Source organism: Conger conger, chromosome 16 (assembly GCF_963514075.1).
Source record: "Conger conger chromosome 16, fConCon1.1, whole genome shotgun sequence".
NCBI lineage: Eukaryota > Metazoa > Chordata > Actinopteri > Anguilliformes > Congridae > Conger > Conger conger.
Window position 1 is genome coordinate 24097177 of NC_083775.1, and position 18382 is coordinate 24115558.

An 18382-nucleotide genomic window follows, 5' to 3' on the forward strand; every position below is an offset into this window, starting at 1 on the left:
ACAGTAGAGAAGGTGCTACTCTGATCGTGTATGTGTGTGTGTGTGTCTGTGTAGGTTTGTGTGTTTGTGATCATACAGATGTGTATGCATGATGGTTAGATGAAGTTAGATTTGTTAGTGTTAGGTGTGTTGGTGTGCATGCGTGTGTGTGTGTGTGTGTTTGTGTGTATGTGAGGATGTAGATGTAGATATGTATGTGTGATGGTACGTTAGGTGGGTATGTGTCTGTGTGTGTGATGATGGAGATGTGTATAAGTGATGGTAAGTTAAGTGTGTTTGTGGTTTGTGTGTGTAAGTTGTGTATATACGGTTGTGTGTATAAGTGCGTGTGTATATGTGATTGTGTGTGTATCTTGTGTATATGCGGTTGTGTGTGTATGTGCGTGTGTATATGTGATTGTGTGTGTATCTTGTGTATATGCGGTTGTGTGTGTATGTGCGTGTGTATATGTGATTGTGTGTGTATCTTGTGTATATGCGGTTGTGTGTGTAAGTGTGTGTGTATGTGTGATTGTTTGTATAAGTGCATGTGTATATGCGGTTCTGTGTATAAGTGTGTGTGTACTTGTGATTGTGTGTGTATCTTGTGTATATGCGGTTCTGTGTATAAGTGCGTGTGTGCGTGTGTGTGTATATGCAGTTGTGTGTGTAAGTTGTGTATATGCGGTTGTGTGTATAAGTGCGTGTGTATATGTGATTGTGTGTGTAAGTTGTGTATATACGGTTGTGTGTATAAGTGCGTGTGTATATGTGATTGTGTGTGTATCTTGTGTATATGCGGTTGTGTGTGTATGTGCGTGTGTATACATGATTGTGTGTATCTTGTGTATATGCGGTTGTGTGTGTATGTGCGTGTGTATGTGTGATTGTGTGTGTATCTTGTGTATATGCGGTTGTGTGTGTAAGTGTGTGTGATTGTTTGTATAAGTACATGTGTATATGCGGTTCTGTGTATAAGTGCGTGTGTATATGTGATTGTGTGTGTATCTTGTGTATATGCGGTTCTGTGTATAAGTGCGTGTGTGTCTGTGTGTGCGTCTGTGACGGTTGCGGTTGTGTGTGTAAGTGCGTGTGTATATGCGGTTGTGTGTGTAAGTTGTGTATATGCGGTTGTGTGTATAAGTGCGTGTGTATATGCGGTTGTGTAAGTTCTGTATATGCGGTTGTGTACGTGCGTGTGTATATGCGGTTGTGTGTATAAGTGCGTGTGTATATGCGGTTGTGTGTGTAAGTGCGTGTGTATATGCGGTTGTGTGTGTAAGTTGTGTATATGCAGTTGTGTACGTGCATGTGTATATGCGGTTGTGTGTATAAGTGCGTGTGTATATGCGGTTGTGTGTATAAGTGCGTGTGTATATGCGGTTGTGTGTATAAGTGCGTGTGTGTGACGGTTGCGGTTGGTCTCAGGGCCGGTCGCTGCGGGAGGGCACGGTGTATCGCACTCAGAGGAGGAGTTTCACTCCGTCCGTCTTCCTGGAGGAGGAGGGAGTGGAGATGCCCGGGGAGCTGGACACCTCCTTCTTTACCAGGGTGAGAGCGAGTGAGAGACAGCTCCCCCTGCTGGAGCTGCTGAGAATAACATAAATCAGTTTCTCACAGTAACCTAAACTGTGCCAACACGACCGCACCCACATTGTATTCTCATTTTAACCTTATAGTTTTTTAGCTTTGATAATATCAATTGATACCTCTTACAAAAATAGCTATGAAAAGTGCAGAAATGAGAGTTGTGTCACCCAGGACCGCTCTGTGAGGGAGGAGCTGTGTTCGTACGCAGACGAGGTGTTTGAGTCGGCCTCTAATGGCCTGGTCAAAGAGGCGGAGCCACTGCGGGTGGCGGAGGACAGCGACCTGACGGGCAGCGCTCTGGACAAGAACGAGCTGGAGAGGAGTCACCTGATGATGTGAGAACATTAATATCATAGCAATATCAGCACAGGGCGGCCTGTAGCGTAGTGGTTAAGCTACATGACTGGTGGTTCGATTCCCCGGTGTAGCCACAATAAGATCCGGAGAGCCGTTGGGCCCTTGGGCAAGGCCCTTAATCCTGCATTGCTCCAGGGGAGGATTGTCTCCTGCTTAGTCTAATAAACTGGATGTCGCTCTGGATAAGAGCATCTGCCAAATGCCATTAATGTAATGTAATGTAATATACACTTGATACATTGAGACTGGGGGAGCTAACTTTTTTGACATGTTGGTGCCATAAATATGTTGTTTATAGGGCACTAAATATATGTGTGATGCTAAAATACTGTTTACGGCTTACGGCTTACGGCTTTAAGGCTGCATCTGCTTGGAGCCCATTCACTTTGGTATTCTTGAAGCTCACTATCTCAAAACTATCAGGATGCGGATAGAACCTCAATTTAATGTTTTTACTTCTGCTTTATTATTATTGGGTCATTATTCCTAAACCCCGCCCCCCTGCAGGCCCCTGGAGCGCGGTTGGAGGAAGAGCAGAGAAGGACCCCCGGCCCCGGCCAAGGTGCCGCTGCGGCAGGAAGTGGTCAGCGTAGAGGGCCAGCGGCGGGGCCAGCGGATCGCCCTGCCCGTTAAGAAGCTGTTCGCCCGCGAGAAGAGGCCCTACGGCCTGGGCATGGTGGGCAAGCTCACCAACCGCACCTACCACAAGCGCATCGACAGCCACGTGCAGCGGCAGATCCAGGACATGGACGACCACAGGTACAGCCCCGCCCATATCCGCCCGCACCTGCCCTTCCCATATCTGCGGTGCATTCAAAAGACCCTCAGGCTGTGTTCGAAACCTCATACTAGTACTTCTCGTACTGGGCGTACTGGGCGGCCTGTAGCGTAGTGGTTAAGGTACAGGACTGGGACCCGCAAGGTCGGTGGTTCGATCCTCGGTGTAGATCCGCACAGCCGTTGGGCCCTTGAGCAAGGCCCTTGAGCTTAACCCTGCATTGCTCCAGGAGAGGATTGTCTCCTGCTTAGTCTAATCAACTGTACGTCGCTCTGGATAAGAGGGTCTGGCAAATGCCATTAACGTAATGTAAGATTAAGGTACTAAATTTCAGGCTGATTTTCATTTAAATGTAGTAGTAGTAGTTTGCTAAGGATGCAGTTTCGAACATAGCTTTAGGCTAGGAGAGACAGTCTGTCTTCCTGAGTTTAAGACTGATTGAACACCATGTCCGTGACTGCTTTCAACTTGTGTTTGAATATTGTGATTTCATGTTGTACTTTGTGTTGTTGTAACAGTTAAGAATACAGGGCACTTTGTTTCACTGACCTGCTAGCCAGGCCACCCTCGCAAAGGAGGTTTTTAACCTGAAGCATCTTGCCCAGTTAAATATAGGTTAATAAATGAATAAATAATTTGACCTACCTGGCCCTACCCCTCACATCTCTACTCTTTCGCTCCCTCCCATAACTTGGCCTTCTTCCCTGCCCTGACTATTAAAAAAAGAAACACTCAAACTCATGTTCATCCCATCCCAGCCCTGCCCTACCTCAGCCATCCCCCTGACCAACCCGTTCTAGCCCCACCATGAATTTGGTGATGATTATAGCAACAGTGAGATTGAGGTCAACAGTTGTCCTTGGAAAAGAGAAAAATTGTTGCGCACTCTATTATGCTTCTGAGTTATTTATTGGATTTATTCCACTAAATCCTTTGGGAGTATAACACAGAATGCGATTTTCTTTCTTTTTATGATTACTCTTTGTTAGTCAGCACCCTGCTACATTATTTTTTTAGGTGTGCATCCTCCCTCCTTATGCTTAATATATTCTTGAATATATTTTTCCACAAGCAGTGCTCACCAAACTTTGTGTGTGGAGAAAAAAATACAAAGTTAAGGATAAAATCAGTTTGTAGAAGGAGGAGATATATTTCCTGAATGTACTGTACTTACTGAACCCTGTGGGGTAATTTGTTTTCTGTATTTGACCCATCCTAGTAGAGTAGTGGGCAGCCACGGTGCGGCACCCGGGGAGCAATGTGGGGTTATGGGCATTTGCTCAACAGCTGTGTGGATCTTATCATGGCTACACTGAGGCTTGAACCACCAACCTTCCAGGTCCCAGTCGTTAGCTGCTATGCTACAGGCTGTTGTTGTAGGGATATTTCTGCTTCATAAGGGTTCTATTTTAGGCTCAATGTGGGTTGTGTGTTATTTTTCCCACAAGGCCGTTCTTCACGTACTGGATCACCTTCGTCCACCTGCTGATCACCGTCCTGGCCGTATGCATCTATGGCATCGCCCCGGTCGGCTTCTCCCAGCACGAGACCATCGATTCGGTGGGTGTCACCCGCCTTGACGCTCGTTCCCACTGTTTCCTGAACCAAAACAGGAAGTACTTCCTTTGACCTCTCCTTTTCAGGTTGTCACTTTTATCGAGGTCATTATGTAAGCATATACAGTCAGGTCCATAAATATTGGGACATCGACACAATTCTCATCTTTTTGGCTCTATACATCACCACAATGGATTTGAAATGAAACGAACAAGATGTGCTTTAACTGCAGACTTTCAGCTTTAATTTGAGGGTATTTAAATCCAAATCAGGTGAATGGTGTAGGAATTACAACAGTTTGTATATGTGCCTCCCACTTTTTAAGGGACCAAAAATAATGGGACAAACTAACAATCATAAATCAAACTTTCACTTTTTAATACTTGGTTGCAAATCCTTTGCAGTCAATTACAGCCTGAAGTCTGGAACGCATAGACATCACCAGACGCTGGGTTTCATCCCTGGTGATGCTCTGCCAGGCCTCTACTGCAACTGTCTCCAGTTCCTGCTTGTTCTTGGGGCATAACATTCCACTTCTTTGCCTTAAAAAACTCTTTGATTGCTTTCGCAGTATGCTTTGGGTCATTGTCCATCTGCACTGTGAAGTGCCGTCCAATGAGTTCTGGAGCATTTGGCTGAATATGAGCAGATAATATTGCCCGAAACACTTCAGAATTCATCCTGCTGCTTTTGTCAGCAGTCACATCATCAATAAATACAAGGGAACCAGTTCCATTGGCAGCCATACATGCCCACGCCATAACACTACCACCACCATGCTTCACTAATGAGGTGGTATGTTTTGGATCATGAACAGTTCCTTTCCTTCTTCATACTCCCATCATTCTGGTACAAGTTGATCTTTGTCTCATCTGTCCATAGGATGTTGTTCCAGAACTGTAAAGGCTTTTTTAGATGTTGTTTGGCAAACTCTAATCTGGTCTTCCTGTTTTTGAGGCTCACCAATGGTTTACATCTTGTGGTGAACCCTCTGTTTTCACTCTGGTGAAGTCTTCTCTTGATTGTTGACTTTGACACACATACACCTACCTCCTGGAGAGTGTTCTTGATCTGGTCAACTGTTGTGAAGGGGTTTTTCTTCACCAGGGAAATAATTATTCTGTCATCCACCACAATTGTTTTCCGTGGTCTTCCGGGACTTTTGGTGTTGCTGAGCTCACCGCGTTCTTTCTTTTTAAGAATGTTCCAAACAGTTGATTTGGCCACACCTAATGTTTTTGCTATCTCTCTGATGGGTTTGTTTAGATTTTTCAGCCTAATGATGGCTTGCTTCACTGATAGTGACAGCTCTTTGGATCTCATATTGAGAGTTGACAGCAACAGATTCCAAATGCAAATAGCACACTTGAAATGAACTCTAGACCTTTTATCTGCTCCTTGTAAATGGGATAATGAGGGAATAACACACACTTGGCCATGGAACAGCTGAGCAGCCAATTGTCCCATTACTTTTGGTCCCTTAAAAAGTGGGAGGCACATATAGAAACTGTTGTAATTCCTACACCGTTCACCTGATTTGGATGGAAATACCCTCAAATTAAAGCTGAAAGTCTGCAGTTAAAGTTCATTTCAAATCCATTGTGGTGGTGTATAGAGCCAAAAAGATGAGAATTGTGTCGATGTCCCAATATTTATGGACCTGACTGTATGTGTGACAGACACATTTATTTTATTTTTAACATTTTTCTTTGACATAGTTTCTGATTAATTTTTCTGATAGTTTTTGATTAATTAATGTATTTCTTAATTGCAGGTTCTAAGAAATAAAGGTGTTTATGAAAATGTTAAATTTGTTCAACAAGAGAACTTCTGGATTGGACCAAGTTCGGTAAGAGAGCAGTCTTTCATAGCGCATAAAATAATTGCACTTAATATTGTGCTCCAGGCAACAAGCTAATACCAGGGGGGGGGGGGAAACCTTGTGTAACTCTCCAAACACACAAATCAATGACCCTTTTAAACGCTGTTTGTAAATTCTTGGTTCATCCATCCAAACTCTTTTCCACCCGTATAGTTTCTCATAAAACCACTGAAAAGTCCAGATTAATTTGCAGAACGAGGAGCTACAAGCAACATTTCACCCACAAGTCTGTGTGTACATCTACTTCAGACAGGACTCAAACAGGAGTATGTGCTATCATGCGCATATCCGCTCCCTGACTGCAGTTCTCTCTCCTCCCATGCAGGAGGCGCTGATTCACCTGGGGGCCAAGTTCTCCCCCTGCATGCGGCAGGACCAGCAGGTGCATCAGCTGATCCGGGAGAAGCGGGGGCAGGAGAGCAACTCGGCCTGCTGCGTGCGCAACGACCGCTCCGGCTGCGTGCAGACGGCTGCCGACGAGTGCTCCGTAAGGCCCGCCTCCCGACACCCTCAACCCCCTTCAGCCCCCTTCTGAAATTCAGCTCCTGGACTTTGTAATATTGTTTGTTTTTGTGAACTACACTGCTGACTCGGTCAGATTCATTAAGCTGTGACTTTCCCATAATACCCTGGGGTGAAGCGGCTCTCGTGCGCTGGATACAGAATACAGCAACAGCTGCAGAGCTGGAGTTGATGCCTGAGCTGCTGAGTAACTAAGAGCATCGAACAGCGTGGTCTGTCAGGAGCGCAGTTTGCTTTGCTGGTTAACTTATTTTTATGCAGGAGAGAAATATGACATCTGGTCAGTTTAGTTACGGATTGCAGAAGGTTTCCTGTCCTGCAGAGAGAGAGGGAAAGAGAGAAAAGAAAAATGAGAATGTGTAAAAAAACCTAAATGCTGGTTTAAACCAGGGAATAGACCAATGGCTGTATATTGGTATCAGAATGAGGAGTCTTAACTCTAAAGGATGAGAGGATGAACTTTGATCCCTGTGTTGAGTTTCACTGTCTGATGTCTGTCCCAGACGACGCTGGCCGTGTGGGTGAAATGGCCGGGACACCCCAGTGCCCCTCCCCTGGGGGGAAAGGTGCGTCAGCATGGCTCTGTGTGCCACCAGGACCCCAGGTAAGGCGCTATACGCCACACAGTGCACAACACCTCAGACCCTCAGCACTAACCAGATATTCAGCTTCTGCATTCCTTTCTTTCTCATTGCTTCCTATCACTAGGAGGTCTTTGCTTGGTCACAGAAGATCCAGGTGTCATATTGTAGTTTATGAATATTAATTAAAGAGGAGTGCCCAAGGCCAGGAAATGCATCTTTGACACACAACTTTTTTACAATCACATTGACACTAATTTCAGAATCTTGAGGTAATTTTTGAAAACTGTAGACACAAAACTCAAAACGGATAATCAAAATTTAAAAAATGTCAAAACTCTAAACGCTTTTTTCAATTACAATATACAAAAAAACCAAAAATAATTTGATCACTGAACCAAATCACTTGTTCACAATAGCTCAACTTAACTTTCAAAGTATTAGCATTTCAAAATCAAATACACAAATTACATTTGAAAATACTTTTCATTCGTACCAATGTATCCAGCTACTCATAATGGTAACTGTAACATTACTCCTAAAGCATAGTTTTATTGAAACAGATTTGTTATGGGAACACTAGCAACAACAGTCCATGTTTAGATCATGAATGTTTTAGGATAAATAAATCGATTGACACCAATTACTTTGGAACAGTATCAATTTTACCACATTATCATTGAATATTATATTTCATCACCACCCAGGGGTTTTCAACCTTTTTTGACACGCACGATTGAGCTGATGGTCAAATGACTGATGGTTGATTTTACAGTGTTAGTGTTAAGAGCAGGAGTAAGGGTGCAGTGTATCCACCTGCAACAACAAAGCGAGTACCTGTACACAGCATGGAGCAGTCAGATGATCCATGTTAGAATAGAGATCAAGCAGTGAGAGGAGGAGGAGGAGGAGGAAGAGGTCAATGGAATGGCAGACGACAAGTACTCCTTCAGAGAGGTGGGGGGTGGGTTATGTGGTAGAGGACAGTGTCTTTCACTGCAGTTTAGGATTTTTTCCCCACTTACTACCTATAATTTTGTTGCTATACAGTTTTTTTACAATTGCTAAAAATTCACTTCTTCAAAACTCTTCTTACTCTCTGCACCAACATGCAGCTTGTCAGTTCATTTCATTCACAAAATGGATTATAACTACCAAACCACTGTGAACATGTCTCAAAGGAAAAGCACCAGCACTAGAATCCTTTGTGTCAATCATAGAACAATGATCTAAAAACACTAACAACCAGTGGCATTACAGTTGATGCACTATTTTCTATTAGTCATTTTCAAATTGGACTGTAGAAATGTATAGTTTGTGGTGGTTCAGGCAGATTTTTTTGTAAAAGCAATGAAAAAATCATTCAGTTTGGTCCACATACAGTGCTCTTGTGCTGACTGTGAAAAGTTCTAAAAAAAGTTCTAAAAAGTATGCTTGTTTGCAATTCTAAAAAAAACAAGTGTGAAACAAACCCACAGTATGTTATAATTAGATATATTTTTTACAGTATTCAGATTTTTTTCAATGATTCCACTCTCTTCTACTGTTTCAACGATTCCCTTTATTTAGAACCACAAAAAGACCATATTGAAACATGTATCAAGTATTTTTTCATGCTATATAGTAAAGTATTGTAAAAGCAACTAAACAGTAAATCTATCGTATCTTTTGTGTGGGCGATCTAAACCAATGTTCCTATAGTATTTCATGAAAAATGTGGAATGATGAGTTTGAAAGTGCAAGACTTCTTCAAAGATATGAATGCACGTTGCAATAAATGCATGTTTTGAACAGGCGAATGGGCTGTATTACAAGTGCTTACCATTTTGAGTGTTGTGTCTAAAGTTTTGAAAATTGGGCACAAGCTTGTGAGATTAGGGTCGAAGTGATTGTAAAAAACTGTTATAGAAGCCATACTATTGGTTTCAGGTTCAACAGGCAAGAATACCTTAAAGAATCCTGTGGAAATTGTGTTATCCCCTTCCTTTATTCAGTGGGAGTATTCAACTGAGAAAATAATAAACAGATTGTAATTTTTTTTTTTATCCTGTGTTGACCATCTGGATAGTCTAAAGAATCTGTGCTGCCACCTGGGTAAAACCAGGGTTGTGACTGGAGTCTTCTGTAATGATTATTCATATGTGTGAGGTGATTCTGAATTGATTTTTATGCACTCTGTGATCTTGTTTGTGATTGGTGCGTGGTACTCACTGTGTTCTTGCTTGTGATTGGTGCATGACCACTGCAGGATTTGTCTGGAGCCTGCCTCTGTGCCTCCTCACGAGTGGCCCGATGACATCACCAAGTGGCCGGTGAGTTCAGGCATACAGAGAGCTGTAGCCACAGGGCTCAGTGCCTGCAGGCCTACTGTACCCTGGAGGGCCACTGTGTCACTGTACGCTCTGACAGTGTCTGTGTACCTGTAGATCTGCACCAGGTACAGCACTGGAAACCACACCAACCTGCCCCACATGGACTGTGCCATCACTGGGCGGCCCTGCTGCATCGGCACCAAAGGGAGGTAAGGAGGGAAAACACAGACACATACACACATACACACAAGCATGCACGCGCACATACACACACACACACACACACACATGCTCATACACAATAGAGTGTTTTTGTATAGGTGTGGTGATGGTGTGTGTACCTGTACAGGTGTGAGATAACATCCCGGGAGTACTGTGACTTCATGAAGGGCTACTTCCATGAGGAGGCCACGCTCTGTTCCCAGGTGTGTATCTGACTGCACCGTCAACCAGGTAAACGCCACTCTGACTGCACCTTCAACCTGGTAAACACCACTCTGACCACACTGTCAACCAGGGAAACACCACTCTGCCAAGTATTGCCTGTGTGCCAGTTTGACAGAATAAGATATTTGCTCACTGTTGTCAGGCCCGATGGGTTCCACAGAAAAATAACCACCTGGTTGCTGTCGACAATCCCAGACCTAGGTTTTCTTTCTGAAATAACAGACTTCTTTATAATCTATTTTCACCCCAGAGAGTGTTGGTAGTTGACTGTGTGCAGCAATGGCTGAAGCCCCTTTATTAACTGAGGCTTTAGACACTGTGTAGTTACATAATTTTTCAGTGCAGATTAAAGATTCAAGTACCTTTTCGAGCAGTCAAAATCTTAGAGCTTGTTAACAGCATTAACGAAAACTGAGAACGTTTGGCTGCTCCTCTGTAATTAACTTGTACTGTATACACTGAACGAGGAAGAAATGTGATCGAAGTGACATTGACTGTGGAATAATTTTTGGAGCCAGACAGGGTGGTTTCAGTAACTCAGAAACTGCTGATCTCCTGGGATTTTCATGCAGTCTCTAGAGTTTGCCGAGAATGGTGCGAAAACCAAAAAAACATCCAGTGAGCAGCAGTTATGCAGGCAAAAACACCTTGTTAATGAGAGAGGTCACGAGAGAAGGTCCTGGCTGGTTGTAGCTGACAGGAAGGTTGCACATATAACCACACATTACAACAGTGTTATGCAGAAGAGAATCTCTGAACACCCAACGCATGAAACCTGAGTGAATAGGCTACAGCAGCAGAATCATATTAAGAAAAGTCTAATAAATACCTAATAAAGTGCTCACTGAGTGTATATAGTAAGTGATGACATTAAAGAGTTAGGATATGAACGTTTACCATGACGTTATAACGCAGTTTCATTAATGACAGGCAATGTGGAAAAAAAACAAACATGAATTTCTTATGAATGCAGTTACTAAAACATTTCGGTGTCTTTTTAACTCTAAAGAGTTGAATAAGAATGTGATGCGTGTGTGTTTAGAGTGTAAAGGTGCGTAATGTCGCCCCGCCTCCCCAGGTGCACTGCATGGATGACGTGTGCGGGCTCCTGCCCTTCCTGAACCCAGAAATCCCAGACCAGTTCTACAGGCTGTGGCTATCCCTCTTCCTGCACGCGGGGTGAGTGACAGAGCATCACAGCCAGATGCTGACTAATAAATAAATAATAAATAATATGTAATTTAGCTGATACCTTTATCCAAAGTCCAATTTATAGGGGACAATCCCCACCTGGAACAATTTTGGGTTCAGGGCCTTGCTCGACGACCCAACACCGGGGCTTGAACCACCGACCTTCCAGGTCCCAGTTATGTACCTTAACCACTAGGCTACAGTCTGCCCCCTGCCTGCACCAAACTCAGCTTGTGGTGGCCCCCTGCCCTGTGTGTGTGCTGGCTCGATTGTTCCTATCAATTACCGTGAGCTCAAATGGCTAATTAGCCCTTCACGCTAACTCCAGTCCACTTCTAGATTAGACCGCCTTAATGATTGGGTTAATTACTTAAGGGAAGAAGTTGGCTGCCTGCCCCACAACCTGACAGAAAATCGTTTTCCTTGGCTTTTAAACACAAGAAGGGGCTTGGGGGATGAGGAGACATTTTTGGGAACATGCTGAAGACCTGGGAATGTGACCAAACGGCATTCCCCAGCATTATATATATATTCATGGTTTTTTAAAATAAAAACTTGATTCGAATTGTCATTTTAGGTAAGTATTACATCATAACTGCAGAAAGAAGTGCTGGTGATTTTGACATTTTGAGATAATGAGTGTTTGTCGCTCCCTACCCAGAATCCTCCATTGCCTGGTGTCGGTGGGGTTCCAGATGACCATCCTGAGGGACCTGGAGAAGCTGGCGGGCTGGCTGCGCATCTCCATCATCTACATCCTGAGCGGCATCACCGGCAACCTGGCCAGCGCCATCTTCCTGCCCTACAGAGCCGAGGTGCACCCTCACCCCCGAACCGTACCACTCACACCTCAGCCTGTATCAGCTACCTACAGCCCAACTCACACCTCAGCCCTGTGTCACCTGCCTACAGCCCAACACACACCTGAGCCTGTATCACCTACAGCCCAACTCACTCACACCTGAGCCTGTATCACCTACCTACAGCCCAACTCACTCACACCTGAGCCTGTATCACCTACCTACAGCCCAACTCACTCACACCTGAGCCTGTATCACCTACCTACAGCCCAACTCACTCACACCTGAGCCTGTATCACCTACCTACAGCCCAACTCACACCTGAGCCCTGTATCACCTACAGCCCAACTCCACCTCAATGTACAGTACTACATATGCAGTATGTATTTTTCATATGTGCAGAATATTTCTTCTGAATGTGTTTTCTGTATGTGTGCATGCGTTGGTGTGTGTGAGTGTGGTAGTGTGTTAGTCCTTTTGTGTGTGTGTTGAGTGTGTGTAAGTGTAGATACAGCTGTGTGTGAGTAAATACAGCTGTATGTGTGTGTGTGTGTGTGTGTGTGAATGCTTGTGTGTGTACCTTCCAGCACAGATGTCACACTCTCCCCCACACTCTGCCCCTCAGGTGGGTCCTGCGGGCTCTCAGTTCGGGATCCTGGCCTGCCTGTTTGTGGAGCTGTTCCAGAGCTGGCAGATCCTGGCGCAGCCGTGCCGGGCCCTGGCCAAGCTGCTGTGCCTGGTGCTGCTGCTGTTCGCCTTCGGCCTGCTGCCCTGGATCGACAACTTCGCCCACACCTTCGGCTTCGGCTCGGGCCTGCTGCTGTCCTTCGCCTTCCTGCCTTACATCAGCTTCGGCCGCGCCGACATGTACCGCAAGCGCTGCCAGATCCTGGCCTCGCTGGCCGCCTTCCTGGGGCTCCTCTCCGGGCTGGCCGTGCTCTTTTACGTGCGGCCCTTCAAGTGCGACTGGTGCGAGCTGCTCACCTGCATCCCCTTCACCGACACCTTCTGCGGGAAGTACGACCTCAACGCGCACCTCCACTGAGCTCCTGCGGGGGGGGGGCAGCGTCGGGCGGGGACGGAGCGCAGGCCGACGGACGAGGCCCAGTTTGAGCATAGCTGCCCCCCCCCTCCACCGTTTCTGTAAAACTGTGACGATATGGTTTTTCTATTTTTTGTTATTTTTTTAACGATCGTACTTAACGTTACGGACACTGCCCACCCCATCGGCAGTTGTTTGTAGCCCCGAGGACCCTTATTGCGTTCCTCTGACCAATATTCCTCCGTGAGCCAGTCCTTCTGGAATGAACGCTACGCACTGCTCCTTCTGGTATGGCCCAAACCGCCAACCGAGGCCCACTGTACCCTCTGACCTTTGACCTGCGCGAGAGACAGGGCTGGCTCTGGTGCACCAGAGAACGGATGTCCCCCCTCGTCTTTTATTTCATCCTTTTTTTTACTTTTTATTTCTCACTTTTTTAAAAAGTTCTTCCTAGACCTGGCCTGGGTTCTTATTTGTCATCAGGCACCTTCTGAGGCACCTAAACTACCAGGGAAAAAATACTCAACTCAAGACAACGGACACAAGCCGTCTGTGCCTTGATAGAGTACTGCCATATTTTTGTTATTGTTGCCCGAGCGGCCGAATGTTAACGGTTTTATTTGTTTTGTTTATTGCTTATGAAGCAGTGATGAAAGGCCAAGCCGGGCTGCGTTTTAGCCGCCCGCCCACTGACTCGTAAAGTAACCTGACAATACAGCCACGGAAAACCTCAAACCCCGCCTTCCGGAGTGTTCTGTCTCTGTCTGTCCTGTGTGTTCTTCATACTGAGCAGATCTCCTGCCCTGTGTCTGATTTCAGTGATTTGTCCACAGCCTGTTTAAGGGATAAAACCATGTCACTAGCATGCACCCTATCCCGTTTGTTAAGTTCCATTATCTGTACATAAAAGAAAACCCCACGAACCATTGTGCTAATCAATAATACATCGGTTATAATCGGGTGATAAGTTTGAAAATGTCTGGTTTTGTGTGTGTGGTTTGGTATGCTCGGTCAAAATGCAGTTGTGATATATATGTAGGTGATGGGTGATTTACTCAGTATTGTGCAGGTATGTTAGAGTATTTATTATCACCAGTCTCATTTCCACACCTTTTCTTTATCCACATTTCTCATGGGACCAGTAGCCAAAGCTTGTAGATGCCTTATGCCTTTGTGTCCAAAAGACTGTCTGAGCCAATCGGAGGATCTCATTTAACTCTCAACACAAAGATTATTATTAGTTTTTATTTTTTTATTTTTTTACCTCTTAACTTTTTCAAAAATGATTTATTGTTTCCGCACCAAAAAAACAAAAGAATGATTCATGGAGCAAGCAGGCATGATAGAAACATTATGGAAGCATTATATAAACGTACAAAGGACATATGTACAGTGCAAGCAGCATGTGGGCACCTTTGAGCATAATTCAACTGTTCTAATTCTTAAGGCATACATACATACCGGCTCTATACACTCACCGAGCACTTTATTAGGTTTATTTATTAGACTTATTTTTTAGACTTATGCTGCTGTAGCCTATCCACTTAGAGATGCATTGTGTGTTCAGAGATGCTCTTCTGCATACCACTGTTATTTGCGTTACTGTCACCTTCCTGTCAGCTTTGACCAGTCTGGCCATTCTACTCTGACGTCTCATTAACAAGGTGTTTCTGTTTGCAGAACTGCTGCTCACTGGATTTTTTTGTTGATTTTTTACACCATTCTTTGCAAATTATAGAGACTAGTGTGCATGAAAATCCCAGGAGATCAGCAGTTTCTGAGATGCTCAAACCACCGTCTGCCACCAACAATCATTTCACGGTCAAAGTCACCAAGATCACATTTTTTCCCCATTCTGATGGTTGATGTGAACATTAACGGAAGCTGCTGACCTGTATCTACATGATTGTATGCATTGCACTGCTGCCACACAATTGGTTGATTAGATAATTGAATTAATAATTAGGTGTAATAAAGTAAAAATGTTCCTAATCAAGTGCTTGGTGAGTGTACATATTAACATTCCAGAAATGCAGTTGTTCAAACAGCATGTATTTATTTGACATTAGAACTTGATTATCAGTCCAGCTAGTGGTGTGTTGTTGTATTTGTAGCACTGGACTTGGCAGACAATGAATGTAAACCATCTGTGGACTGGTTTGTTCACTGGTTGTTTGCACATTTAACACAGCTTCCTGTTTGTTTTGAAATTTCCACAGTGCTAATGAATGTATCCTTCCCTTTTAATTGTGTGACAATAATGCCAGAAAACTTATTTTGCATGATGGTGGCATAGATCCTCTACACTAACCAGATGCTCAGCTCAGGATTGGTTAAACAGAAAATTTGTTTCAGCTTCAACTGCAGAGAACATTCTCGTTTAATGCATTCTATGACCATAAAGGGGTGTGACAAATGACAGTACCAATGGTGCTGGATGTTCTTTCATTGGCAGGCCTCTTCATGAATATTCATGAATTGCAGCAACAAGAAACTCCTGCCACTAACTGGAACCTAAGGCTGGGCTAAGGATTAAAGGGACAGTTCAATATTTTTTAGGCCGAGGTCTGCTGAGTTTCTCATCAGAAATGATGTAATAAATTGGGGACATGTTGGGCTCAAAACCCTTGTACATTGAGTTCACGTTGCTCACTCTGATAAACCGAGCTTAAATAAACACTTCATCATATCTTGATAATGCCAATGGTTCCCATGGCGATGGCGGAGGGTGAAGCCCGGCAGCAGAATGGCAGCAGGAAGGGCTGGCAGAGCAGGAGGGCACGCCCCGGCAGACAGCACAGGTACTGCAGGTACCACCACAGCAGGATGGAGCCCCTACCCTGCTGCCAGCAGAGCCTGTGCACCGTGGACGACCCTGGCACGTGCACGCTCATGGCCCCTGCATCACAAACCTTACAGACATTATTATCTGACTAGATAACAGCACAGACGTTATTATCCAATGGTATACTCAGCTCTGTATTAACAGCACAGATGTTATTATCTAACGGGATACTCCGTTCTGTTTTAACACCACAGACGTTATTATCTAATGGCATATTCAGCTCTGTATTAGCAGCACAGACGTTATTATCTAACGAGATACTCCGTTCTGTTTTAACACCACAGACGTTTTTATCTAACGGGATACTCCGCTCTGTTTTAACACCACAGATGTTATTATCTAACAGGATACTCCGCTCTGTTTTAACACCACAGATGTTATTATCTAAGGGGTACTCCGCTCTGTATTAACACATTCAAAGCTATTGGATATTCATTTTCATGAACTGAACGTGCACATTAACCTGATGTACGATAATCGGTGACCCCTGGGATGTGTGAAGATGATATGAAACTGACCTGCTGTCAAAAGTACCTTTTAACTTGAGAACCTTTGCATTTTTCCACTGAATGAGTCGATTGCACACTTTCTAGTCTGTGTCCTAGCAGAGCACACATTCTTGCTATTATACATTGAATCTATTGAGAGAAAAGAACAGCGGTGTCCAATCCAACTGGGATTTGAACCCAAAATCTACTGGTTATCAGACATTGTAAGTAAAGAGTAAGCAAACCACTCATGGTAGTTATACAATGTAGCCTACTGTGCATTCATAAGATAAAGCATCAAAGGATATGCTTATGGGATAACATGCCTCTTTTTGAACAATTGATATCAGCAATTCTGTCAATTCAAAGTGAGTGCAGTGTAGTAGCTCCTCATTTTCATCCAGCAGGGAAACTTACTACACCTAAAGACCACTGCAAGGTAAGTATAGCCATTGAATAAAAAATCAACCTGAAATAATTTGAATTCATGTGAAAATATACTGCATAAACTTGTTAAAAGTGCTTTCATCAATGTGAACAGGTTACTATAAAATATAACATTCACTCTGCTGTATAACTTTCACAAGGATGGTACAGTTTTTTATTTTTTCACTGGAAGCTGGAGCTTAGCGTTCCTGGATATAACGTGCAGATACTTGGTCCAGACACCCAATATCGGCACATTTAGAAGCTGTCGCACGTCACCTGTCATGTAAACCCATCAGAGGTGATTCGTGTTTGACTAGCTTTGGAAAATCGCAGAGGAAAACACAGAGAGAAGGGGGACTGAGAGAATGAGGGAGAGGAACTTTGTATAGATTGCTGATGGGGGGCTGGCTGTACGTTATGAGAGGATTTTACTTCAACAACTAATTACGGGGAAAGCACCTTCTCTGGCTGCTGACTCCAGGGACTGAACACATCCAGTCACATCCTCCTGTGCCAGCGCTGCATAATGAGGACACTTGCTGCATACATTTAAAATGTCACCTTCAATGAGATCTCAGTATGGCATCATTAAAAAGTTTCAGCTTGGTTGCTGCGTGGGTGAGAGAGCACGAGGTTGGGAAATGCAGTGGTTGTGTGTGTGTGTGTGTGTGTTTGTGTAGGGTGATTAAATGATAAATTAAATGTAGAAAGTTTTGTGCCCCACCAATTTTCAACTTCCCAACCGCCACTAATGTCCGGGGGGGCTTGTGTGTGTGTTGTGTGTTTAGAAACACAGCGTGTGAGTGCATGACATGCACTGAAACTGGCAGCCTAGTTGTTGCAGAGTGAGACGATGTGCAAGTTGACAAGTTTTCTGTGTTCTTGACAGTGCAGAAGGTGGTCGTGTCCAATCATCCAATCGTCCAATTCATCTCAATGACAGCTCCAGGAGAGGAGGACAGGAGCTATGTGTATGAGAAAGTGGCTGTTGGAGGGGTGGGGATGCAGTTTTAAACCAAATCTTCTGTTCTTCATCTTCGGAAAATGAAGTATTAGATATTATTATTATAATGATTTTCAATCATTCATTCATTATCCTAACCCGCTTATCCTGAACAGGGTCGCAGGGGAGCTGGAGCCTATCCCAGCATACATTGGGCGAAAGGTAGGAATACACCCTGGACAGGTCGCCAGTCCATCACAGGGCACACACACCATTCACTCACACATTCATACCCACGGGCAATTTAGACTCTCCAATCAGCCTAACCTGCATGTCTTTGGACTGTGGGAGGAAACCGGAGTACCCGGAGGAAACCCACGCAATCACGGGGAGAACATGCAAACTCCACACAGAGAGGCCCCGGCCAGGACATACCCACTGCACCATCCGTGCCACCATTAGAAATTTTGATATTCATAACCTATTGGCAACAGTAGTTTGCATTTATCAGTACCAGTTAGTATGCTCTTTTAGAATCAATTAAGTTGAACACAAAGTTGGTATATATACAGTATATAGGAAAATGCTCTGTTGTGTTAAGGCACTTCCTGTTTTAGTTTCTTTGAATAATGTAAACAT

The 18382-nt window shown here is 44.2% G+C and overlaps 1 protein-coding gene across 2 annotated transcripts in view; it reads left to right on the forward strand.

The window, feature by feature from the left end:
- LOC133115317 (inactive rhomboid protein 1-like) overlaps window positions 1–15662 on the forward strand; it is a 44795-nt gene extending 29133 nt beyond the window's left edge. For both annotated transcript variants that reach the window (XM_061225170.1, XM_061225171.1), the window contains 13 exons: window positions 1408–1530; window positions 1741–1904; window positions 2434–2685; window positions 4153–4264; window positions 6036–6110; window positions 6469–6630; window positions 7169–7269; window positions 9495–9558; window positions 9673–9767; window positions 9908–9983; window positions 11084–11184; window positions 11858–12011; window positions 12622–15662. In XM_061225170.1, coding sequence (XP_061081154.1) covers window positions 1408–1530; window positions 1741–1904; window positions 2434–2685; window positions 4153–4264; window positions 6036–6110; window positions 6469–6630; window positions 7169–7269; window positions 9495–9558; window positions 9673–9767; window positions 9908–9983; window positions 11084–11184; window positions 11858–12011; window positions 12622–13041 — 1899 coding nt within the window. In that variant the 3' untranslated portion in view covers window positions 13042–15662. The remainder of the gene's footprint in view (window positions 1–1407; window positions 1531–1740; window positions 1905–2433; window positions 2686–4152; window positions 4265–6035; window positions 6111–6468; window positions 6631–7168; window positions 7270–9494; window positions 9559–9672; window positions 9768–9907; window positions 9984–11083; window positions 11185–11857; window positions 12012–12621) is intronic.
- The last annotated feature ends 2720 nt before the right edge of the window (window positions 15663–18382 follow it).